The following is a 16,159-nucleotide window of genomic DNA, read 5'->3' as shown; positions in this document are numbered from 1 at the left end:
CACGAGGGTAATGATCCAGTGGTCCATAATTATTTTACGCGTAGATTCTCACGTGAAACAATATGTAATGTTGGATACTACGTAAGCGGCATGAAAATAATCCAGAGAATATTTGCGCAAAAATTAAGGGCGAATAATATTCAATAATTGCTAAGAGAAGAAGAAAAGGTGATAAACCCAAAACCGACCCAAATCAAACTCCAAATTAAAAGCCTATCAGTTACAAATGGAGATCCGGATTCTCCTCCATAAATTGTTCTTTTATAATTAAATTCTGAGTAACGTTAAATTATAACCGACTTATATATATATGGTTTCCGTTTCCATTCTTATAAACTTGTCGGAGGCAAACCTTTATTTCATTATTTAAAAGTGACAATTTTGGAGGGTGGAATCTCTAACCTTTTTTAGTTAAAAAGAAAAAACAATTTCTATAATTTATTACTATCAATATCTGTGCAATAAAATTGTACTCCATATATTTTTGTTCTTCATATAATTTGCCACCTACTAATTACAAAAATCAAACTTGTGGAAATTTGAACCTTGGCCCAGTGATTTGCTGTCCTCCTTCGATTGACTTCGTGGAAAGAGAGTCAATTGTTACAAAGTCTAGAATTGGACCAAAACTTGGTGTTGGAATATCAAATTTATGAGTTTCATATTAATAAAACACCATCATTTGCAACTTCTAAATCAAGGGATTATTCTTTGATTTTTTTCACAAGTTTGACATTATTTCAATATAACATAAGTTCAAAATACATTCAAAACTTCTAAATCAAACCTTCTTCGTTCTGACATTATTTCAATAACCTAAACTTGGAATAAATTCAAAATTTTTTTATATTTGATTTGGCTTGATTTACTTGTTCAACAGTAATGCAAATATGATCCATTTCAAGATATTTCTTTATTTTAATGGAGCCAATGTATTTCCTTGCCTTAAGTTTCATGTTGAACATTCTTCCTAGAAAATAATCATACTGTACACAGCTTGAACAGACCTTTATACCACAAATGTGTCGACATTTAGTTGAAAAAACCATGGAATTAATGGAAAATAATACTAAAAGAAAAAAAGAATAAGATTCTACAATTAGTTGGGTCTAATTTCAATCGGAAACAATGGAGATCTGACCACTAGAAATGCTGCCGTGGCTATCATCACACAGAGCCAATGCTCGTTCCAAGTTAACAACAATGTCAGTCATGTTAGGCCTATCTTTTCCTTCCAAATGCACACAATGCATAGCCGTGTAAGCCACCAGCTCCACAGCCTCGGACTCGTTAATCTCTGGTGGACCAACTCTTGAATCCAAAATCTTGGCCAATTCTCCGGCAATAATCACCGGCACTGCATAATCCACCACGCTGATCGGTGAACCTTCTTCATTCTTGAATATAGCCCTCTTACCAGTCAAAAGTTCCAACAACACGACCCCGAGACCATAAACATCACTCTTCGTTGTCAAGACATTCAATCCATAATATTCGGGATCAATGTATCCGACCGTGCCGGCAGCCTTTATTGGCTTAAAATCACGGTCATTTTCCGGCCCCATCAAAGATAATCCGAAATCAGACACTCTTGCTGTCCAATTTGAGTCAAGTAATATGTTTGAAGACTTGATGTCTCGATGAATAATGGGTGGCACTGCATAGTTGTGGAGGTACTCAATCCCGCGAGAGGCATCTAGTGCAATCTTGATCCTCATTTTCCAAGAATTCACGATGCTACTACTCTTTTCAATGTTGTTCTTGCCATGTAAATGATAGTGAAGCGCCCCATTCTTCATAAACTCATAAACCAACAGCCTTTCATCCCATTCATCACAATAACCAACCAACCTAACCAAATGCTTGTGGTGTAGCCTTGATAAGAATGCTATTTCCGACTCAAATGCGCTCTCTTTTTCTTGAAATTTCTTTGTTTTTGGCCCTGTTTCACTTCTTTTTACAGCAACTTCATGGCCATCATGCAATTTCCCTCTGTAAACAACCCCAAAACTACCTTCACCAATCTTGTTCTCCGACGAAAAGTAATTAGTAGCAGTGGCAAGATCAGAAAATAAGAACTCCTCCCCCCTATCCGTGTGTTTTGAAGGTCCACTCCTCTGGCGCCTCATAAAGATCGAGGCCTGGCGCCTAAGAGTGGATGATCTAGAAGGTGGACTACTACTAGATTGTTGAGCGCCATTAGCTACACCAATTGTCGGCTGCACAGAATTATGAATCTTCTTCTTGCCGAAACAGACTCCAGTCCACAAACAATAAATCACGGTGCAAATGCCCCCAATCCCCCCCACTGATCCAACAATAACGATAATCAGTAAACCCGTTGCAATCCCTTTAGAACGGGAAGATCTAGTAACAATCACTGGTGGTTCTGGTGATGGAACGGGTGGAATCAAAACAGGAATATCACAAGGCCTACAAATATTACCATTTCCGGAACAAAGTATTTGAGACTCGGGATATACATTACAAGGACAAGAAGTATCCACACATGGCCCTGGAAGAGTCTTTAGCAAAGGCAGTTCAACCCCCGAAGAATGAAACTGATTAGGCCAACCAGCACCCCAACAAATCACTGAAAAATTGCTAGTTGTTAATCCACATGTAAAATTCAACCCTGCAACTATAAATTCAAATGAAATCCCATCAGTAATATTACTTGAATATTCACTATTTCCACCCCAACAAATAACTGTTCTATTCAATCTTCTGATTGCACAACTGTGATTTGCGCCCAAAGCCAGGCCTCTGTATTGATATGCCGAATTCGAGGGCACATTCAATTGACCACTATCATTATTCCCTTTACAGATAACGAATCCTGAATCATTTATTCCACAAGCATGTCTTCCACCAACCTGAATGTTCACCATTGAGGAATTTGCAAATTGCGATTGTATTGAAGAAGAAATATAATCACTTCCCCAGCAAAGAACCCGATTGTTACTCTTCAAAACTCCACAAGAAAATCCAAGCCCAGATGAGATTACATCAAATTGTAAATTCTCAGACGAGGAAACGATATTTCCCCGCCAGCAAACTCCGTTTGCTGTTTCAGTAACATTTGTTAAGGCGCAAATTTGAGTGTCACCAATGGTGAGATAAGTCAATAAAGCCGTGGTGCTGCCGTAAATTCTCTTGGGACTGAAGGTGGCGTTCCAGCATAGAAGACTAAAACCGCCGGAGCGAACGCCACAAAAAGTGTCCCTGCCACCAGCGACGGCGTCGAATGAGGTGGTGGGTAGGATCGGCGGAAGAAGCTGGCCATCCCGCCAGCATTGGACTCTCTGGATGGGCTGCGACGCCACTATGCTGCAGATAGTGGTGCCGGATCCGTAGACCACAGCAAGTGTGGAGCCAGAGCCGCCGAGTGCATGAGCTGATCGCAGCGGTGGGGACACGACGGCGATAAGGATAATTACGGTAGCGGCGGCGGTGACGGATATAAAGGCTGTCGTCATGGAAGGGGCGTTGTAGTCTGAGGGTGGGGTAGCCCCCTCATTTGTGGGGAGAGAGAGGGAAATGAGAGACTGTGTGTGATGTGTAGATAAGCGGATAGTGTATGCAGTCCACCTCTCTCTGCCAAACGTCACCCTTCCGCACGTTAAACATTTTATTTCAGTTTTTGTAGTAGTAGTAATAATAATAATAATAAAAATAATATTGGTATTTTGTTGACAGGATGAACATTTCAAATGTGAGGCTTTGTTCGGATGATTTCAGACCCCTCGGAGTTTTTGAATACTGATGGTTCTTTGTTGTTTGACATTTTGAAATTCCTTAAATCAGGTCGAGTCCTTCAAATTAATCATGTATATAGATCAGCAAATAAGGTGGCTCATAGTCTAGCACAGTATGCCATTAATCATCCATCTATTAATTACTGATATGAGAGTTTGTACTCATCATGGTTGATGGATGTAGCTAACTTTGATTTATGTGAATGATTACATGGTTTCCTTTAAAATAATAATAATAATAATAATAATAATAATAATAATTTTTGACTTCATATTAGTAATAAATTATTTTTTTATCCTCTAAGTTTTTCAATTAGTGTTTCTGATTTTTTATATTTTCAAATTTCAATTTTAGTATGTTAATAGAATTTTTTGCATCTTTAATCTTTTTTCTAATGTGACATTGACGTGTCGCTGATGTGTGTATTGTCATATCAATACTTTAAATAGAAAAAAATCTAAGATTATTAAAATCAAATGATACATGAGCTACACTCAAATTTAATAGAGTAGATGACGGTCTCACGAATCTTTATCTGTGAAACGGGTCAATCCTACCCATATTCAAAATAAAAAGTAACAGTTTTAGCATAAAAAGTAATAATTTTTCATGGATGACCCAAATAAGATATATGTCTCACAAAATATGATCCGTGAGACCATCTCTGAAACGTCTGCTATTCGTTTTCTTAAAAAGTACTAGAATTTTTTTTTTTTAAACCTCACATAGCATCGGCTGAACCATGAAATTTCATAAAATACTTTTGACATCATTTTAAAATAAACAACCAACTAACATTTTTTCTAAATCTAAAAATAACATTTGAAAAGTATAGCTCATACTATAACCTCTCAAAAACCACTCATACTCATGATAAAAGTCATAAAATCTTTTAACATAAATCATAACATATATGCGGAAACTAGCGTCGGTCCTCGGGTCATGTGCACCTTCAGTCCAGTCGGATCAACCATCAAGACCTCCATTAGCATTATCATGATAACCTGCATCATACACACCTAGTGAGTCTAAAGACTCAACACGTCATATTCTTGATAACGAGTAATACGTAATACAGTGAACATATAACAGTGAAAAATATTTGTACTTAAAATATCGTTTTCATGAAGATGCATAAACATAAACATTTTCGTAAACATTTTCATGATTCATAAAAACATTTTCATAAAAACGTTTTCATATAAACATAAACATATCACATAAACATATTCATATTCATATTCATATTCATGTTCATGTTCGTGTTTGTTGAATTCAGATCGTGATTGTGACTCGTATTCTTGATCGTATTGGGCGATGGATCCATCTAAAGAAACCATAGTACTGGGCGGCGGGGACACCAGCGACACTCTCACCCGTCAACTGGGCCTTGGCCAACGTATTAACATATTCGTATTTGTATCACGTATTCGTATCACGTATTCGTATTCGTATCACGTATTCATATCCGTATCCAAGGAAACACGATCGTCGGGCTCCCACTGGGACCATAACTCTCACGATATTTCCAACATATTCAGTAGTCACAATCCCTCTATATCCTTCAACACGTTATCATTACTTAATAAAACCGTGCATATAATATCATTTTTATTTTGAAACCAAGCATGCAACATATCTTTTAAATGTCCAATTTAAATCATAAAAATTCATAAACATTTTTAACAGATTAAAAATCCGTAAACATTTAAAATAAACGTGTTAACATCTTAAAAATTCATCAACATTTAAAATCGACATATTAACATATAAAAATTCATAAACATCCATAATCATAAAAATAATCATATTAGCATATAAAATAGCATTTAGGGCACTGCCATGATGTTTACTAATTTCTAGGTGTAAAAAGACCGTTTTACCCCTGGACGTAAAATTTCACATTTTTGATTTTTTCTTAATTCCATTGACTCTAACATGTCCCAAATAATTATTTAAGCTCACATGAATTTTCTCATATTTTTATTTAGCTTAAATCGAGTACTTTTAATTTATTCTTTAAATATAACGTATTGATGCGTTTTAATCCCGAATTAAACCAAACCTTAATATGAAATTCCCAAATTAAAAACTTAGACTTATAATAATTATTTAAGCTTAACCCTAATTTTTCATAATTTTATAAGGCTTAAAACTATGCGTTTCAATTAACTCGTTAATTAGCGTTTCGTGCAGCGATTAAATTTCGAATAAAACCAAAACTCGTTGTTTTGATCCCAAATTTTACACATAGCCTTTTTATGATTTATTCTACCCTTTCAAGTCATGAGCCACACCCGTGGACCCATGGATTTAATTTTTTAGTTCTTAAATCTCGTTTTTGACCCTTAACCGAACACACCGAGCCATCCCCTAATTTACTCGAGCCACGCCCGAGCCACCTTGAGCCAAAACGTAGCCAACCCATCTAGGGACCCTACTGACCCATTAGGACCCATTGGACCTGACCCTAAGCTCCAAAAACTGAAGTTACAACCGAGCTGCGGATACAACCCCAAAATCCACCTAGGCCCCTTGAGCAAACGAGACATACATGCTTCTAACCACTTCATGCTTAAACCGACTCGAACCGGACCCGAACCAGCCCCTAGACGTTACCCTTAGACACAAATTAAGACCATGGTTAAGCCCCTTTTTACTCAGAATCAGCGCCTAAGCCCCCAAAAAAATCAGAAACTTGACAGACCTCTTATGAGGCCAATTTCTGTGCAGCTTTCGAGTTTCTGGTTCCAGCGCTCTACCCGACCATCCAGCTCATAAACCAACACATCAAGACTCATCCTAGGACCCTAATACATGTCCCAAACCATAGTCAAGAGCCCTGGTCCAGCCCCTGATTGACACCCTAAGGCCGAACACCTACAGCCCCTCCATGAGACCCACTTCTGTACAACACACGTTTCTGGTTCCAGCCTTCTATCCAGCACACCAGACCCTAAACCACCCTAACTAGGATCATCCTATGACCCTAAAGAGTCGACCTAGCCCAGCCCAGAGCCCCCAAGCTGAGCCATCTCTCCTGCACAAGCTGCTGCACATCTGCGCCACTTCCTTGGAACTCACGGGTTGGAGTCCTAGCTTGCTAGGACTCCTTCCCAGCCTCTTGTATCGAGTCCTAGCGTGGCTAGGACTCTTCCCTTGACCCAAGCACGACCCTAGCTTAGCCTTGATTCAGCCAAACCGAGCCATGCATCACCTTTCCCCTTAACCAAGCCCCCAAGACACAATCACGTAATTGGGTTTCCAGCTTTAAACTTTCATGTCGTGCAGCGTTTTGTTGCTTTTGTATGCTATTCTAGACCTTTAAACTTGTTGAAATACATGATTATTCATATCCTAATTCATGGCAGCCCCTTAAACATCATATAAACATGATTTTGAATCCACAAACAAGAGTTAAACACATGCATATGAATAGTTGCGAAAATTGTGAATTGTGTGACTTATTTTCATGCAATTTCATAAACAATTATGTAATATGGTGTGATGATGAGTAAAAGGAGAATATGGCGTGCCTTTGCGTTATATACGCACGAAAAACCGTTGGCGACGAAGAACGACGGCTAGAAAACCTTAGCAAAACTTGAAGCTTTTTCCTTCCCAAAATTTTGTGTGTGTCGTGTCATGTTTTTGCTGGGGAGAGTTTGATTTGTAAAGGGGTGTGGGGCGTGTGAGTATGTAGGGTTAAGGGTGGGGTTTAACATATTTTATAGTCTAATTAATCACTAATCAAGCCTTGGCCCACTAAGAGGTTAATTAGGCTCATTAGAACTTAATTAAAATATTAAAAATAATTTAATTTAACTAAGTTTGTGAATTTATTAGCCGGGTTGCCAAAACGTTCGCATTTTTGTTAAAAATCCAACACCAATAAAAATTACGTCCCGACGTATAAAATCACCTCAAAAGCCCATATTTTCAAAATTAATAAAAAAGCATCACCCGTATTTTAAATAATTAAAAACATTTATTTAATAAAATCATTTTCCATTTTTTAGCCATCGGTCTTCGTTCCTCGATCGCAACTCGAATAACCTTTTAAAAATAAATTTTAATGCAACCATGTCGAAAAATATATTTTTAAACATGTAAATATGCACAACATATTTGATTAATGCAATTAAAACATTTAATCAAATACAAGGGAATTTAATAAATCATATGCATGTGGTTCGCGTGAACCTTTAATTTTTCGGGGCGTTACAATCTTACACAAGTTTTTGCCTACTTTTAAATAACTCGAGTCTCGAGACAATGAAGCTCGAGATCGACTCGTGTGATCGGATATGCTCGAGATAGGATTTAACTTTGAATTAATTCCATGATTTTTTCTAATAATTCAATTGATTGACAACTAACAGAATTTCAATAATGAAAAATTTTTAAAATACCATAATCTATGCCTAATATAGCGGTATGTGCAAGTGTAAGCAGAAATTAGATTATTTATTAGTATATTAATTTGGAAATATAATTGTCACAATTTTTGCCGCAATGCCGTGGGGGGCCTCTCATTCAAAAAAAAAAAAGACTAATAATAAATATAGAGAGGTAGGCCATGAATATCGAAGAAGGCCGCCATTGTTGACTATCATGAATTAACCTTATTTTTATTATTTTTCCACCCAATTTCATTAATACATATGAAGTTTAATCAATCAATATTAAAAAAATTTAAAGATAAGCTAGGCAGTAACCTTTTTGATATTATGACAAAAAATATTGTTTTATTATTAATATAAAAAGAAGTTAAAAAAGTATTTTACTTTAAAGGCACTTTCATTATAAAATAATTATAATTAAATTTCAAAAAAAAAAAAAAAGTCAAAAAAGGTGGCATCATTGTGTGGGGTATAAAATGGTCAAGAAAAAGTGATACATTGGTCGAACACATGGAACCATTCCAAGGTTTATTTTTTGTTGTTTAAGTAGCCAACGGAAATTAAAGGTTTCATTTACTAAATTTTCAATTATTTATACTTTTTTTTCCAAATCGGAGAGAACATATGAACTCAAAGAGCAAGTGTGTAATAATTTTCTTTGGTTTGGATATTTAAAAGCAATTTATCTTATATATTTTTTTTATATAAAAATATGTAAGTACTGTATTTCCTATGGCAAGTCGGTTCATTTTTGCATTTTGTCCATTAGAAACGGACCCCTTTACTTTAGAGAACTGATTTGCAGTGACAAATATTCCAGCCCTTCTAGAATAGAGAATATTGTGACATCTGCACATTTTGTTTCTTTTTTAATCGAGACACCACTCTTCCAATTGTCGGGCCCATGTTCCTAAGAGAATATTTTCGGGCCCATCAATTAGCATTTCAGTGGTGAAGTGATGACAACGGGATTAGCCAGTTGGGCCTCATTTCTTGAAACATTGAATCTGTTGGGCTTTGCTTCTCACAATTGTTTAGGTCCAATGTCATACGACCCAAACTACGTGTACATGATAACACGAGTGTCCATTCTTATTACGGCAATTCTTGTGGCTTACTTACCCCAATCCCCATATTTTTCACAATTAAATGATTTTGATTATTAAACATTGAAGTCCGTGTCAATGATTTATAGCTCTTATCTTGATATTGATATTAGACTCCTACATTTGACACGAGGTTATGAGTTTGAAACCTAAAAAAATATGAAGCGCATTTGAGGAGATTATCGAGTTGGTGTTACATCACTATTTGTTATGTCTCCGATTGTTCTGACCAATACTTTATCAGATGAATATGTCGATAAGGTTCGATTTAATTGGCTAACATGATCTAATATGTTAACTCAAAAAGTTATCTAGTGTGTAACAAATTGTAACAATTATCGATTCCATGATCACTAAAAAAAATGAAATTGTCCTTGAATCCCTTATTATCATTTCAAAACAATTTGTTTCCTTAAGTAAATTAAAATCCCATATTCCCAATTTCAAAACTGCAATTTAATTTCATCAAGTTTTCACATTAAATAACATATACCTTCATGATTTTTCACATGAGTTAAAACACGACATCGGAATAATCCGAGGCTGTCTTTAAAGATTGTGAGGATGTCCGACTTGGCGTTTAATATGTCAAAATTTTGACTTCTGAGAGTGTGACTTTGTCATTTAGTTTTGGGACAAATAAATATCGTTATCCTAATAAATTGTATGACTATATTGATTAAACAATATGGAAAAGATCAATGACAATCAACTCATCGAAGACAACAACTCCTCAAAGTCGTAGGAGAATCAATGAACCTTCTTAATTTTATTATCCTTTCTGAAATATATATATATATATATATATATATCTTTTTAAAATATATTTTATTTATAATAAATCTAATGTGAGACTATCTCAAATATCATACACGTGGTCTATAATTAAAGTGAAAACCAACATGTTTTATATAAATAATAATATTTTCATAAATCAAGTCGGGTAAAAAATATGTCTCATAAAATTGTTCAGTGAGAAGAGCTTATAAGAGTTTTCCTGTTTTATACATTTCATGACTCATTTAATCGATTTTTTGACAATAAGGTAGGCCTCACTCATTGAATCCATTTGGACAAAGCTTTTGCATAATTTGTTGACCTTTTTATTTTGTCATTTTATTTGAATATGCCAAAATTGATTTATATGACATTGAAATTGGTCGGACGATTAAAGACTAAGAGTTAAAATGTCAAATATTAGCTTCTATTATTATTATTATTATTGGGTAGAAAGAGACTGTATAGTTATTTAAATTGAATAAGTCTAGATAACATTTTCGGTAGCCAATTAATGGAGCAATTGCTCATTTCCACACAAGCTCAGTCAACTCGCATGTTTAAGCATAAAATTTAGTCCATCTATTCTAACCTAAATTTGGGAATCGAATGTATATTTTAGATATTCTACATTCAGAAAAATACTCTAACGATGATTAGATTATTATATCATTAGTAAATAAACGATAAAAAAATATTGATAAGAAAATGTAATATATTATGATAATAGTATTATGTTTGATATAATTTTTTTGTAAATGTGATAAATTAATAATCTTTCCACTCTATGACCAGATTACCCTCTATATGAGTTATACTTACAAAGTAGAGGAGGAAATAGATTGTTGGTTTGCTAGGGCAAATGACATTTTTTGGGGAGGAAAATAGCCACGTTTAAACGAGGACTATTAATACTTAGGTTGTGGATGAGTTTATTTACCGAACTAGATACCAGGGATGGCAATGGGGCAAGCCGAGGGTGGGTTTGTCATCTCTATCTCCGTCTTCGAATTTCATCTTCACCTCTATATCCATCCCGATCTCCACTTTTTCGGGTTCGGAGAATTTTCAAACCCGAAACTTCGAGGATCAATTTCCTAGCCCCGCCCCTATTCTCGTTTCAAAAATATTAATATGGCAAAACGATTACGGATTTGGATATTTTCTCAAACCAAAATTTATTATAATCTATTATTATTAGAGATAATATTAATATCAATATTAATAATATTATCATTGTTAATATTTTAAAAAATAATAATATTATTATATTATTGATACTAATAATTCTATTATTTTATTATTAATATTATTTTCGGGACAGATTCGAGGATGGAGATAATAATCTTATACTAGCCCAGAACTAGATCGGAGATTTAAAAAAATTATCGAACCCGAAAAAATCGGAGATCTCCATACCCATTTCGGGCTTTTTCCCGTGATGCCTAAATCCGTGGAGAAAGTTTTATACACAACTAATCACAATATGTGGGACAGTGAGGTTTTGTTAAAAAAAAATAAACATAAGATAAAGCGAAAAAAATAAAATAAAATAAAATAAAATAAATAAAGAGAGGATCAAGAAGAAAAGTCAGTCACACTATCCTTCTCCCTTCCTCATTACACTCGTGCCTTTGGTACTCAATTGAACAATATATATACACCTATTATACTTGGCCTTTCCCAAAAATATGCTAACAAACAAATCATTTTAAATTATTTTCAGTTTATTTAATTCTTTGCGAGTTCAAAGAGTTAGCAAAGTTCTCGTCTTTTCATTGCAGGTATGCTTGTTTTCTTTTTTTGATGGCTAGTGACTTAATCACGAATGTTTTCGTTTGGGAAATATTTATGGGAATTTAGATGTTTTTTGTGTCAAAGATTTGATTTTTAAGTTGTGGGCTGTTATTTCTGAGCCTTCTTTTGTATGATTTTTTTTTTTTTTTAAAAAATCAGAGGTTAATTTTAGAGGGTTTTATTCACTTCTGTTTGTAGCCCTTTAGGTGGTGGTGTCTTTGAGAGGTTCTATGCTTTTGATGGGTTTTCTGTTTGGATGTTTTACATCTCAAAGATTCATTTTTTTTAAAGACGTGGGTCGTGATTTCTGAGGGATGAGCCTTTTTCTACGATATCTTGAACTAAACACAAGTTTTTTGTATGTTCTATTCACTTCTTTTGGCCATATCTGTTGGTATTTGAGGTGGTTTTACAAGAATAACGACCCGTCTCGATGTTTCAGATGTCAAAAGAGCTTTTCTAGCGTGGGGATTTTTAAATTGTTTTGATTTATGATTTAGGTTCTTGTTTTAATGTTGTTTCTAAATTTTGTTAAAATTGTAACTTTTGATGACACCCTGTCTATGGTTGAATGATTCCTCGATTTCCGAGGACAAGAAATTTTCTTAGTAGATTCCGGCAAAGACAACTGTACTATTGGTAGAATAGATAAAATTAATAAGTTATTCTGAATAGTTTATTAAAGTTTTACATGTATGTAATGATGTGTGGAGATTATCATTGACTCATGCGTTGGGGTATTGTGTGCAGTGGTTCAAAAAACAAGCTTTGCCCTTTTGATCTGAAAATGGAGCCCAAGTTTCAAGAGAATAACAGAGGGATTGGTTGTAAAAATTGCTCAAAGTTGCTCGAACTAGCTGCTACAGATGATTTGGCTGGTTTTATTCACGAGGTAGAAGAGTTGGGTTGTGATATTGATGAAGTTAGCTTTTGGTATGGTAGAAGCTTTGGTTCAAAGAAGATGGGTTCCGAGGAGAGAACACCAGTTATGATTGCTTCTTTGTATGGAAGCATAGAGGTTTTGAGGTATATTATTGGGTCTGGAAAAGTTGATGTCAATAGAGCGTGTGGACTTGATGGCGCTACGGCCCTTCATTGTGCCGCTGCTGGGGGTTCATGGACGTCAGTCGAGGTTGTTGAGATTTTGATAGACGCCTCAGGCGATATTAATGCTGTGGATGTCGAAGGGAAGAAGCCACGTGATTTGATTGCGCCTTGTGTGAAGTCTTCAAGCAATTCGAAAAGGAAGATTTTGGAGATAATGTTGGAAGGATTCAGAGTTGAGGCATCGTCGCAAGAAGGGAGCAAAATGCCTTTAGGGTGGAAAGAAAGTGTTCAAAAGAAGGAGTATCCAATCGATGTGCCATTACCAGATATAAGCAACGGGATTTATGGGAGTGATGAGTTTAGGATGTATAGTTTCAAGGTAAAACCATGCTCAAGGGCGTATTCTCATGACTGGACAGAGTGTCCTTTTGTCCACCCGGGTGAGAATGCCAGGCGGCGTGATCTGAGAAAGTTTAACTACACTTGTGTCCCATGCCCTGAGTTCAAGAAAGGAAGCTGCATGAAGGGCGACTCGTGTGAATATGCTCATGGAGTTTTTGAATCTTGGCTACATCCTGCTCAATATAAGACTCGCCTTTGCAAGGAAGAGATAGCTTGCGCGAGGAAAGTGTGCTTCTTTGCCCACAAACCTGAAGAATTGCGTCCCGTGTATCCTTCTACTGGTTCAGCAATACCTTCTTCCAAGTCTGGTTCTGTTAATCCAATGGATGTGACAAACTTGAGCTCATTGTCGCCTTCTGTGACTTGCTCATCTCCAATGGGTGGAAGCACGTGGCAGAACAAGATGAATCTTTTAACACCTCCTGCTCTGCAGCTCCCCGGAAACCGGCTCAAGACAACTTTCAGTGCACGAGACGTTGACTTGGAAATTGAATTTCTAGGATTGGAGCAAATCCGGACGCAGAAGCAGCAGCGGCAGCAGTATGTCGAGGAGATGGCTAGCTTGTCGTCTCCGTATCCAAGAATTGGTCATCTAAAGGCTTCTAATCTCGACGACGTTTTTGGATCACACGACTCTAAGTTATTATCTCAGCTGCAGGCTCTCTCACCTAATATCAACAACACCAGCGGAGGCTGCCAACTGCTGCATTCACCTATGAGTCACCAACTTCGCCAAAACACGAGCCAACTCCGAGCCAGCTACACTTCGAACTTCTCATCGTCACCAGCAAAAAAGCCCTCTTCTTTTGGGTTCGACTCTTCTGGTGCAGTGGCTGCAGCAATGATGAATTCACGATCATCTGCCTTTGTGAAACGCAGTCAAAGCTTTATTGACCGAACTGGAACCTGCTATCAACCCAGCCTTTCGGGTTCTGACAATTTCGTAGGCCAAACGTCACCAAAACGTCTGGATTGGGGCTCGCCAAATGGGAAGTTAGACTGGGGATTCAATGTCGACGGGGCGAACAAACTTAGAAAGTCTGCCTCCTTTGGTTTCCACAGCAACAATGCCGATCCATCGGCAGCTCTGACTCCATCTTATGTAGATGAACCAGACGTTTCTTGGGTCGGTTCATTGGTGAAAGATGTTCCTTCTGGTACTGTCGGGCTACATAGTTCAGCTCAACACATCGGCGGATTTCACGATGCCACACCTTATTGGATCGATCAAATGTACATAGAGCAGGAGCAGGTGCAGGTGGTGGCTTGATCAGATTATCGTCACAACTTAGTTGAGATTATTCTTTAAGATTTTATCGATACGATATATTTTTTTTAGCAGCAGTTTCAAACAAAATGGCTGGTAGCATATATGTTGCTTCATGAGCTGAAAGATAGGAATTTTTAATTTTTTTTTTTTTTTAAATTTAGCATCCTTCCTTTGTGGGAGTTGACAGCGTGCGTGAGATCCTTCATTCAAAGGAGATCGAGGAAATACATCTCAAGAACATGTTGTAATGAGCTTAATAAACTAAAATTATTGTTGTTTTCATATTATTGAAATTTGGGATTGTTAATTCTTTATCTCCTTGGTGGCCTCTTGATCGCTAAAGATATATTATATTGTTCGTTTTGGGAGTTGGCTACTTGGGAATCTTGGAAAATATGTATTGTATTTGTGCTAGTCGTTTTCTATATAAAAACCTGTGTTATTCACTATCTAATATACGCACCTAAGATTTGTGGTGTTTGAATTGAAAGAAACCTAATAAAACCATTACACCCGTGTGTGGTGCTACATATTTTTAGAACGAATCCAAAGTGTACGATTCAAATGCATATTTAATGGTTGCTGTCCAAAAGCAAAAAAAGTTTATTTTGATATAGTAATGGCAACTCAACTCTTTTATCCATTTGTTGGCTTGTATTATCGTTAACAATTCTCGAGTAAAGATTGTCAAGACTACAAGCCCTTGTTCCTTTTTTCTCGTCTGGTTTTCTTGGCTTTGTTCTTGTATCATGTGATACGAAAGATAAAATCAAAGGACGAAGAAACCCATAAAAGAATAGGTCATAGCCGTGTGTATTTTGGACTTCGGGAGAGTCAGAAAATGCATGATTGCGCAATACATCATCAATATTGCTCCGTTGTAATAATCAAATCAGATCTCGGAGTAGATGGTGGAGGATCCATAATTTAAACATTTTCAGTAATAAGTGTGATGGATTCAAAATATATCAACAAATCTTTATACCCAATATAATTTTTTTAACCCTCAAAATCATTTATAAATACATGTCATTTTTTACATTTCACATATCAATTTTCTCTCAACTTTTCATTCCTCTACAATCAGTATCTTTCTTTACTATCATTTCTCCAAATATATTCAATAATTGTGTTATAATTTTATATATAATCAGTATTATTTTTATTGTTATTTATTTATTATTTCTCAACTTACTCATATAAATAATTCGAATTTCAATGGCATCATCTTCAAACCGTCGTGGTGATAGTGGCGAATACGCTCCCAACTTTGGTGAACATTTTGGCTACATCCCCGACTTTGATGAACTCGAACCTGGCCACGAGGATGAAGAAGCCATGGAACTTCCCAACAAAGATTTAGGGATGCCATTGTCTATTCGAGCAAGCAACACAATGTCAACGAGCACGACGACAGCCCGTGCAAAGCGAAGCAAAGTTTGGGATCACATTGATATTAAACAACAAGGTACGAATAACTCTTTTGCCGTTTGTAAAATTTGCAAAACGAGGTATTCTTACAAAATGGGTGGTGGTTCCGGTAGTACCGGCACTTTGAAAAAATATTTAGTTAAGATACATAAACTTGACCCTAATAC

General features: G+C 36.1%; 2 protein-coding genes across 2 annotated transcripts; one reads left to right on the top strand and one right to left on the bottom strand.

The window, feature by feature from the left end:
• Positions 1 to 1,008: 1,008 nt before the first annotated feature.
• LOC142533768 (putative serine/threonine-protein kinase-like protein CCR3) lies at positions 1,009 to 3,582 on the bottom strand. The gene has a single exon (XM_075640657.1). The coding sequence runs from the start codon at positions 3,477 to 3,479 to the stop codon at positions 1,116 to 1,118; it is 2,364 nt and encodes a 787-aa protein (XP_075496772.1). The 5' UTR covers positions 3,480 to 3,582; the 3' UTR covers positions 1,009 to 1,115.
• Positions 3,583 to 11,631: 8,049 nt separating this feature from the next.
• LOC142532900 (zinc finger CCCH domain-containing protein 29-like) lies at positions 11,632 to 14,843 on the top strand. The gene is made up of 2 exons (XM_075639441.1): positions 11,632 to 11,829; positions 12,593 to 14,843. Exon 2 carries the CDS (start codon positions 12,630 to 12,632, stop codon positions 14,559 to 14,561), a length of 1,932 nt encoding a protein of 643 aa, XP_075495556.1. The 5' UTR covers positions 11,632 to 11,829; positions 12,593 to 12,629; the 3' UTR covers positions 14,562 to 14,843.
• The last annotated feature ends 1,316 nt before the right edge of the window (positions 14,844 to 16,159 follow it).

This window comes from Primulina tabacum, chromosome 18, assembly GCF_025594145.1.
Source record: "Primulina tabacum isolate GXHZ01 chromosome 18, ASM2559414v2, whole genome shotgun sequence".
Classification (NCBI taxonomy): domain Eukaryota; kingdom Viridiplantae; phylum Streptophyta; class Magnoliopsida; order Lamiales; family Gesneriaceae; genus Primulina; species Primulina tabacum.
This window is presented reverse-complemented; position numbering and strand designations above follow the sequence as displayed.